The sequence below is a fragment of the Beta vulgaris genome, chromosome 8 (assembly GCF_026745355.1).
Source record: "Beta vulgaris subsp. vulgaris cultivar EL10 chromosome 8, EL10.2, whole genome shotgun sequence".
NCBI classification, from domain to species: Eukaryota; Viridiplantae; Streptophyta; class Magnoliopsida; order Caryophyllales; family Amaranthaceae; genus Beta; species Beta vulgaris.
The window spans coordinates 50,027,417-50,038,688 of NC_079209.1; the positions used below are offsets into that span (position 1 = coordinate 50,027,417).

General features: G+C 31.8%; 1 protein-coding gene across 1 annotated transcript; it reads right to left on the reverse strand.

Annotated features, from left to right (window-relative positions):
- Positions 1–9,789: 9,789 nt before the first annotated feature.
- On the reverse strand, positions 9,790–10,476 carry LOC104884099 (uncharacterized). Its single transcript, XM_057391201.1, has 3 exons — positions 10,357–10,476; positions 10,076–10,270; positions 9,790–9,998 (listed from the first exon to the last, which is right to left on the reverse strand). The coding sequence occupies exons 1-3, from the start codon at positions 10,459–10,461 to the stop codon at positions 9,873–9,875; spliced, it is 426 nt and encodes a 141-aa protein (XP_057247184.1). The 5' UTR covers positions 10,462–10,476; the 3' UTR covers positions 9,790–9,872.
- Positions 10,477–11,272: the final 796 nt, after the last annotated feature.

Below are 11,272 nucleotides of genomic sequence, written 5' to 3' on the forward strand. Positions count from 1 at the left end.
TGATTGAAAAAACTGATACATGCAATAGTATTGCACTCTCGATATAGGAGAATAAAACTCAACCAAATTGTTTATACAATATACATAATGCCTACCGTTGACAACAAGTGAATGTTGATGATCAAAGTATGTTTGTGATACTGATGAACCGAAATCTTCTTAGATCACCTACAAAACAAGTAAAATTAACGCAAAGTAAAACATGGAGGGAGTAAGCTAAGTATTTGATTCATTTTTAGGTTTTCCTAAACGAGCTCGAACCCATAATTATTGAACTCACTTTTTACATTTTTTTACAAAATAAATTTTCCAAACGAGCTCGAGCTCATGAGAGCCGAGCCTAAACAAGTTGAGCCTGAGCCTAATCGAGTTCACGAGCCGAGTTCGAGCCGCAAATTTTAATAGATCACGAGCTCGAGCGAGCTCATGAAAAGTTAATGGAGCTCGAACCGAGCCCAGTGCTATTAGGGCTTGGCTTGCTCGATAAGCATCCCTACCTCCTCCCTCCTCCCTCTTCCCTCCTCAATCCGACGCCCTCCTCCCTCCTCAACGAACACTTGCAACAAACCAACCACGAACCTCAACGACAATCAAAGAGAATTTCGCGCTGCCTTCAACGTAATTTACGCGCCGTCGTCGTTTTCGCGCCATCGAATGCAGATCTAAACTTGCCGTCGAATGCAGATCTGAACTCATCGTCGTTTTCACGTCGTCGAATGCAGCGATTTTCTACGGAGCCTTCATCATTCACTGTCTTCATTTTGCAAATCTTTGTGTAATTCCAGATCTAGTTAGATTTTGTTTTATAATTTTCGTTCGTAGTTCATTTTTTCTTTCATTTACTGTTATTTACGTTTTTTGGTTAGATTTTTTTTTTTGTAATTTTTGTTCATTTTCTGTAATTTATGTTTTTAGTTAGATTTAGTTCGTTTTTTTTAAAAAAAAAATCGTTCACTTTCTGTAATTTATGTTTTAAGTTAGATTTAGTTCTTTTTTTTTGTTCATTTTCTGTAATTTATGTTTTTAAGTTGGATCTAGTTTGTTTTTTTGTAATTTTCGTTCATTTTCATTTTTAGTTCTGAAATTCCAAACCTTCCTCATTTTTTTTTTTTTCGTTTTTTTCATTGTTGAATTGGAATTGTGTATGCATTTTTTCAGGTATATATATGTATTGTTATGGTAGATATATGTATATATATATGTTTATTTTGTTTACGAATCTGTTTTTTACTATATATGTATTGTTATTGGTATATTTCTCGGTGAGACATGAAAGTGGTTGCAGACCTGCAGGCTGCAGGTCTGCACCTTTTTTTGGACATAAATTTTAACAATTTGATGCGGTTTTTTGAGGAAAAACCGGATCAATTAATATGATTAACTGATCCGATTTTATCTTAAAACCACATTAGTAAATCATTTACTGATTCAATTTTGAACCGGAACAATAAATAATGAGATCTGTTGCTGATGCAAACCAAGACCGCATCCGTAAGCCCGATCTTGACCAAAACTCCTCTATATAAGACAAAACAAAAAGTCTTCACTCATAAAAGAAAGAAGGCACATGAGAAGTCTCTGTTTACAGATCCATATGAAGTTGACCAAGGATTGTCGCATTGTCGAGCTTTTGCTGTGCTGCTATCTGCAAAATTTCCTTTGGTATGTGCATATCTGATATCTGTATTTTGGTGGAGTAATTATGTACAATATGTATGATTTGTGAACAGGAGCTTATAAGTTATAACTAAACTAATTTGTGATTGTGCCGCTAGAATTATGCATTGTCGAGCTTTTGCTGTGCTGCTATCTGCAAAATTTCCTTTGGTATGTGCATATCTGATATCTGTATTTTGGTGGAGTAATTATGTACAATATGTATGATTTGTGAACAGGAGCTTATAAGTTATAACTAAACTAATTTGTGATTGTGCCGCTAGAATTATATATAACTACAAAGACATAAAACAATATGCTTGATCTCTACATTTTTTTTTAGGGGATCTCTAACACTTTATATTAAGGTACTTATTACAATAATTCCATTGAAATTGTTATTTTTTCCCTATTCCTTAGAATTTTTTTTTTAGAAAAATTTATCACGCCATAAAGTATATTTTTCAATTTCAAACTAGACATATTATCACCAAAACTAATAAAATTAATTATAAAATTTATAAATAGTAATATATTGATAATTATAACCTACCCGGAACATCATTTGTACAAAAATATTAATTTTATATTAAAACTAGTTTTGAAGCACGTACGTTGCACGGGTTCTTGTTTATATTATTTTTTTGCAATTTTTTTGTTAACATTGTTGATTTTGTGTTGCTGTAAAATGAGATTTTTCAATACCATTTTATTTATGTACTTCCTCTATTCTTTTTCTATTGCAATAATCACCACTTTGGGTAGTTTTATCTATTTGGACCACTCCACTTTTAGTGAAAAATAAAAACTATAATTGACAATATTGCCTTGACTTTATGTTAATAAAATCTTCGTTAATTACTCATCAAATTGCCTCATAAAGTTGCATTTACTTTATTAAGGATTTACTTATCCCCTACAGTTGTTAATTAAAGGGGTACCTCTATGTTAAACTACCCATTTTTTCATTTTCTTAAAAATCATGCCCAAACCCATTGTTGCAGTAGAAAAAGAACGGATAAAATATTTGTTACGGATATTCCATTTGATACCATTGAATTTTTGGCTTTTCTATTTGGTACCACTGTTATTTTAAAATTTCACATGATACCACTCTAATTTAATATTAATCTTTATCATATCATTTTTTTAAGTAAAATGTTAGTTAATGGTTGAACAAAAATACTTTTGTTTGGGTTTGCATGTTTCTATTTGCAGTTGCAAAAATTTAATAAATTAAGATTTTAGGGTGTCGTTTTAACCCTTAAAGCTCTATTTTTCAGTCAAAATTTTCATAAAATGATCATAATATTCTATGTCTTTTTATTGTCAAATATGACCTCAACTTTGACCTTAACGACTAAAACGATTACTAAAACCTTAACGCAAATTAAAATATTTAAATCGAAGTAAAACTCTAGCCTATTCTAACTTAAATTAACACTTTACTTAGTTGAATGCTACAATAGAGAATAAAATCAAATTATAGTGGTACCATGTAGAATATCTGAAAAATACTGGTACCAAATGGAAAAGCCACAAGTACAATGGTACCAAATGAAATATCCCTATTTGTTATTATACTCTTCTTTCTAGATTTTTTATTTTGATATATAAATTTTATATTTTTTTAATATTAAACTAAATATTGTAGCTAAGTCTATTATCAAATAGTATCCCGATAATTGGTATGACTAACATAGTTAACACAAATTTAAAATGAAGAACACTCCAATGATACTTGAAGAAAGTAGAGGGTACTTATTTAATAGATGCATGACAGAAAAATTATAGAAAACATAGGTGTCAGCCACAACTTCAACTTTTAATGGTACATAAATACTAACACATATAAATGAAAGATGGAAAAGTAAAAAAAAAATCATAATGACTGTATCATAAATATAATTAATTAAATATAAAACTAACCTCTACTAATAATCGAAAATATTATTTAAGAGAAAAATATACCTCTTCATCCATCATGACCATATCAAGACTTATCAATTTTTTATTTTTTATGATCCATGACATCAAATAGTCTAGAAATGCGAACCTTGATTTTCCAATTAGTTTAGTAGAATCAAGTTCGTGGAGAAAAGAATAAGATCTGGCAATATCGATATATGTGAAAAATCAAACATGAATAATTATGTATATAATAAATATTCTATGAATAGAATAATTAGCGAATTGCATAATTCCTTTGCAATGTCGTTGACAAACTTTCATTTGATTCATGTAATGCCACCATGGTATGCTATATGTTCAAAATTATAAGGGTTTTTTCACCAAATACCCCTGACAAATTTAAAAATTCACCATATACCCTCAATGTTTCAAAAATGCACCATATACCCATGAATTTTGAAAATTGTGCACTAGATGCCTTGTTTCTAATTGACGTTAAGTCACCGTTAGCATTATTTACGATTTTGCCATAATTAACCCTAAATTCTAATTCTAATCTAACCCTAACCCTAACCCTAATCTAGCCCTAATATAATCCTAACCCTAATCTAATCCTAACCCTTACCCTAACCCTACCCCTAACCCCTACCATTTCCCCTTACCCTAATCTTAACTCATTGGCCGCCCCCACCCCCTCCCCTCCACCCCACCCCACCCAACCCCTACTCCTCCCCCTCCCTCTTCGTTCACCGCCAGCCTCCCCCACCCCCTCTTCGTTCATCGCCGATCTCCCCCACCCACCCCTCTTCGTTCACCGCTGGCCTCCCCCACCCACCCCCTCTTTGTTATCCACCGGACTCCCCCACCCCTTCTTCGTTCTCCGTCGACTCCCCCACCCCCCGCGCAAAAATCTGACCCACCCCCCTCTTTGTTCACCCACCCTTGCACGAAAATCCAGCAGTTGATGTGACGCGAAAATCCGACAGCTGATGCGACGGTGAACGAAGAGGGGGAGAGAGAGCTATGCTGCGGCGGAAGGCAGAGGGAGGGGGATGGGTGGGGCTGGGGGGTTGGGCCTGGGGGTGGAGGGGTGGTCGGCTGCGTGGGTTAGGGTTTGGGGGTAAGGGTAAGGTTTAGGTTTAAGATTAGGGTAAGGTAAGGGTAAAGGTCAGATTAGAATTAGTGTTAGATTAAAATTACGGTTTAGGGTTAGTAAAGGCAAAATCGTAAATAATGCTAACAGTGACTTAACGTCGGTAAGAAAAAGGGCATCTGGGGCACAATTTTCAAAATTCATGGGTATATGGTGCATTTTTAAAACATTGAGGGTATATGGTGAATTTTTAAATTTATCAGGGGTATTTGGTGAAAAAACCCAAATTATAAATATGTATTTTTATCTTTATATAACTCAATTTTTAAAAGTATGATTTTCAAAAATATAATTGATATTATTCGACATATAATACGCTATTTTTATAGTTATTTTTACATGTAATTAAAATAAAGAACAAATAATACGTTATTTTTCATCCAAATAAATAAATTTTCATAAGTTGTAGAACTATATTGTATATGAAACTTATTTTGAAACATATTTCGAGCACTCTCCAATGGTAAAAAAAAATTATATTATTGCGAATTTGTAACAAAAGTTATATTCTATTTACATAGTATAACAATTTAGGTTTTTTAATTATAAAATCAGAATGTAGTGTTCACTTATTGAAAACACCTTATATGTATTTATATCTATAGTGAACACTAGTTTATTTTTTAAAATTAAATCTATGAAGAACTCTTTTTTTGTAAAAAATAAAAATAAAAATAAAATTAATGACATGACAATCCTATAAGACATGCTCTATGCTCCTGAAAAATTCCTCCTTTATATATATATATATATAATATAATATATATATATATATTATTATATATATATATATATATATATATTATATAATATATATATATATATATAGGAGGGCTCTTGTGAGAACACATCCTCTATGTGAGAACACTTCTTTATATATGAGAACAAATATGGACCTTTGGATCTAATCTAACCATCCTAAATACACTTATGAGTAATGGCATTTTCGTAATTTAGTTTAACCCTTACCCCCTTCTTCCCCACCCCTTTCACGCTACTTTTTTTCTATCTCTATCTTCTCTTTCTTTCTCCTCTGTATCGTCGTTCATGAAGTTTTAGTTCTTCAAAGTTTTAGTTCGATTAATAGCGAATTCCACATTATTTTTTCTAGAAATTGTGTTGGTTACTAGCAGAGGGTTACTATGATATATAACAGAGGGTTGTGTTGGTTAATATGATACAACAGAGGGTCACTATGATATATAGGAGAGGGTTGTGTTGGTTACTATGATACAGCTGAGGGTCACTATGATATATAGCAGAGGGTTGTGTTGGAACTATGATACAGCAGAGGATCACGATGATATAGCAGAGGGTCACCATGATATGGAAATAGTAAATAATATTTTTTTTTCTTGACTAATTTCTTTAAACATGTGATAGATTGGTTATTATGATATAATACATGGTCACTATGATATTTTCTCATAGTTTTGCAGGCTTAGTTGCTCAATGTCATTTTCTTGATTCTCTTGGTAACCTACGGATGAGATTCATTCTCACATAAAAAAGTGTTCTCACATAAGGACCTATTCTCACCGGATCCCAACCATATATATATATATATAATTATATATATTATATTAATATATATATATATATATATATATTATATATATTATAATATATATATATATATATTGATTAAATTGAAAAGTTCCTCTATGAAATATATTCTAATAATATCTATATAATATAAATTTTAAAAAGATTGAAACTTAATTCAAACTCGAATAAAAGAGTTACAAGCCGAGTCGAACAACCTAAGCTTAGTCCCAATCAGAGTCCTAATCGGAGTCATTAACAAAAGGCACTATGGGCACTCTTTCCCCTACAATTCTTTGCCTCCAGCCGCAGCAACGTAAAACTAAAACCCCTAAACTCTAAAGTCCTAACTAACAAGTGCATCACTTCTCAGCAGCCTAGAGCTTCAACACCATCTCTTACCATCAATCATGGAGATGGAAGGTCTAGAACTCCGAGAATTCGACAATGTCGAAGAAGAAACCGACGATTTCTGCGCAATAATTCTCTCCAAATTCAGTAACTCCAACAATGAACAACACCTCCATCTTTCCTCTGTTATCGGCGCCATGTCACAGGAGCTTAAAGACCTTAAAGTGCCTCTCTCTCCTGTCGCTTACTTCGGCGCTATTGTTGCGTCAATTGACCGCCTTTCTCTCTCCTCTGACTCTTCCTCTTCTTCTCCTAACCGCCCTGTTGACGCGCTTGTTATTGTTGTATGTGTCGTGATTATGCCGAGGATTTCAGTGGGGATTTAAGGAAGAAGAAGGTGTTGTTGTTAGAGTTGGTTGGTAGGGTTTTACGTGGTGGTAATAATTTGTCGTCTGATTGTATTGCGGCAGGGTTGAATTGTGTTTCGAGTTTGTTGGTGATTAGGGATTCTTTGAGTTGGTCTGATGTTAGTCAGTTTTACGGGTTTTTACTCGGTTTCGTTACTCAATCAGATGCAAAGGTATAAATTTTGGTGATTTTTTTGGTAGTTTTTTAGTTTTGCAATAATGGATTTTGGTGTTTGCATAATTTTCGTGTGCTTCACCTTAATAATGTCTCAACTATTCCAAAGAGATACATTGTAAAAAGGTGGACAAAGGATGCTATGTGCACTAAAGTGGATGGCCATGTTGTTGAGGAATCCGGAGTGGTCCTTCTAGTTTTTGGAGGCTGAATACATTAAGGAATTTCAATAAATTAATCATCATGAGTCAAAAATGATATGGGTGCAAGAAATATTATTATGCACCGCCTTCACTGAGTGAGTTGCAAGAAAAAAGGTCGGTGAGCTCTTGGTCGGGAGTTCTGAAACGCTAAACAAATCCCGGAAAATGATGGCACTCAAAGTTTAGATGACATTTATGAAGATGGAAATTTGCTTGAAACTGGTAACATAGGAGATGGAGGAGTGGATGAGGTTAATGAGGATGAGCCTAATGGGAGTCAGATTGAAATGGATGACATTGGATGTGAGAATGATAATGAGCTTAATATTAAGGATCCAATTAAAAAAAGAAAGAAGGGTGTTAGGAATATCAGACTAAAAAGCACTCAAGAGAAGATATGCAATAAATTGAAAGGCAAAAAGTTAAAATCATGGAAAAAGAGAACTGGAACTGGGGTTGGCAAGATGAAATCGAAAGCTCAAAAATCAGTAAAGGTAATGTCATATATAACTTTCAATTTTTTTTTTACCATTTGTCTATCTTTTTAATAATTGTGTAATTTACATGCATTCATAAATTTCAGGAATATTTGGATGTACCTGAGAATAGTTGTGTTCGCACCCTACCAATCCTGAAGCGCAATTGCAATTTCATGGACATGATGACTACTTTTGGAATCAATGTGTTACTCCTTTTGGAATTAGAATATTCATGTTATTAGAAATATTTAGGCTAAGAAATAAGTGAATGAAAAACTATTAGAATTTATAGTCAACCTTCTGTATTTCAGATTGGTTTGTGATTATTTGACATTACTTTCCTAAGCCGTTTGAACAATGGATGAATATTTATCATTTTTTTTTCAGTGTCTATATTCAAATTGTGATTTTTTATTGTTTGGATATTATAGTTTTAGCGTGGATAGGTGTATTTTGAGGTGTTGGGTTGTAATTGTCCTCACAATAACTATTTTGAATGTTTTTAGTAAGAGATCATTAACACACATGTATCTGTAGTGTCTAATTATAAAGATTAGAGGACATAATAATTAAGAGCAAACAAGTACACCAAAAAAACGCACAAAATAAAAAGGAAAGAACATGAAGGTAAACACAAAGAACACCATACTAATTTAAAAGGAACATTTGCAGATGAGATTTGAGAAACCAAAAATTATAGGACAATCACAAAAATTAATGATCATGGAAAAAACATGAAAGTGTTAAAAAAGGAACACCATAATTATTTAAAAAGAACATATCCATATAAGACTTGATACTACATATTAGTGATACAAAAAAAATCAAATAAATGAAATGAACATGATAAGATATAAAAAGAACATAACACATACATGAAAAGAACATTTACACTAAAAACAGAAAAAATGAATTATGAATATAGGATTTGTTAAATATATTATATAAGTACTAAAAGAACATACAAAAAAAAAGAACACCCACACTGTTTATAAAAGAACATAAGGACATAGTTGGTTTACTCACATTCTAAATCGAATTTTGATCATGGAAAAAATATGAAAGTGTTAAAAAAGGAACACCGTAATTATTTAAAAAGAACATATCCATATAAGACTTGATACTGCATATTAGTGATACTAAAAAATCAAAAAAATGAAATGAACATGATAAGATATAAAAAGAATACAACACATACAGAAAAATAACATTCACACTAAAAACAGCAAAAATGAATTATGAATATAGATTGTAAAAATATTATATAAGTACTAAAAGAACATACAAAAAAAAAAAGAACATCCACACTGTTTATAAAAGAACATAAGGACATAGTTGGTTTACTCACATTCTAAATCGAATTTTGTTTTTGGTAACGTGCTTGCATGGACTGTTAGCACTTTGTAAAAGATGTGCAATGGCTCAATGGCATATTGTTTCTCTTTAATGACTAGAAAAATGTCTCTTCTCGGGATGTTTATTGTATTCCAAGATCTATTGTCATGCTATGTTTATGATCTTGGTGTTTAATTTAAACTAATTAAAGTTGGACGATGATTACGCAGACCAAATATTGGTGGTATTTTTGGTTAAGCACATCTTGTAGATGATTACTTGACAAATATCCTTTGTTAGGAAAAAAAGTTGTTATAGTTCATTTCGATTTGAGTCATTTTTTGTGAAATAGTTTATCTCAGTTCAATTGAATTTAGTTCAGGTCAATTTTCAAAAGAATGGGGACTTAATAAGATAACGGTGAATTCCAAAATATATTGTGTATTTTATGACGTAATATAATAAGAACTTGCAAAGAACATGAAAGTATACTATATAAAACATAAAAGTATATTACAAAGAAAATCAAGTATTTATAAAAAGAACACAGGATCAAATGTCAATATTATAAAAAATGAACATAATTAGACGAGAATACCATTTAAAAACAATTAAGTAAAGCTATTATGTGCACCACATGCACACGAATCTTTAAATTTATTCATTGTTTTCAAGCTTCTTAAACTTTCTTGCTAAGACCTGGAGCTCGACCCTTTTATCATTAGCATTGTCGGTGAGTAAATCAATGCAGTATTGTATCCTTAGCTTCTTCAAACCTTCAAACTGTTTTAATAAATATAAGGATTAGAATAAAATAACAATCTCAATTAAAAAGGTAGTAATTAAACTACGAGACATACATTATCTGAGTATAGTCCACAATCCCAGTTGTCTTGTGCATGGTAGGTTTCCATATGTCTCATTGCATATGCACCACAATCAACAATGTTCATGTTGGATCTCCAAGGCATTTCTATTAACCTTATCTTGAATTTAGCTACATGCCTATAACACTTGTATTCCGCACGGTGGAGGAACAATGAAAATGCTTCCAGCTATAATTAAAAACATACATTACTTTGTCAATAACACATAGTTGCTATCATATAAAATAAGTGAGTCTTAAAATTGTGAAATTTACCACTTTCCGAGGATAATCACGATACTTGCTTTCAAGGGGTATCCCATCCTCAAGTATTCTATTATCCAAGATGTCCAAAGTTTTGGCTTTCATATTAATGCACATAACGTAAAAGTGACTCCAAGCTGAACAATGAAGAATACCTGAATAAATGAATTAGTTTAATAGAGTATATTATTTAAGTATATGAAAAAGTAATATCATAGTAATAACATGGAAATTGGTATGAAGAATATTACTCACAAGATTAAATCCTTTGATGGTATCAATTTTGTTCTCATACATGGTGAAATCAAGTGTCTCAAAGAATTTTGATTGTCTAAACTCAATGGTATCTTTTTAGTACACTCACCATAATAATCATTCATGCACAACAAATTCTGCATAGATAAGGTGACAGGATAGTAAATATATAGTGTATTTTATGACGTAATAATACGAACTTGAGAAGAACATAAAAGTATTTTACAAAGAACATCAAGGTAACTATAATAGAACAAATGCTGTAATGAAAATATTATTGGAGTTGAACATAATTAGAATATATGACATGACGTTCTAAGATATAAAGAAATCAATTATTAGAGGATTATAGTAAGGTATTAACACTTACAAATGCTGCATTAGGAAAGAATATCCTTTTCTCTTTTCTATTCAATTTATTCCTCGAGTTGAGTATGTGACACCATGCATCAATAAGTTCCCAAAGATATGTCCATCAGACTCAAGGATAGACAATACTCTCTATTTAAAATAGTGCTTCCATCATCGTATAATTCTTCGCTAAAAAATTAAAACATATACCCGTTAATATTTAGATCGATAAGGAAAATAAATACATAAAAGAATATATGAATAGTATTGTTACTCTTTAGGAAGTTTAGCTGAAAGAGCATATTCAAGTATGCAAATTTTA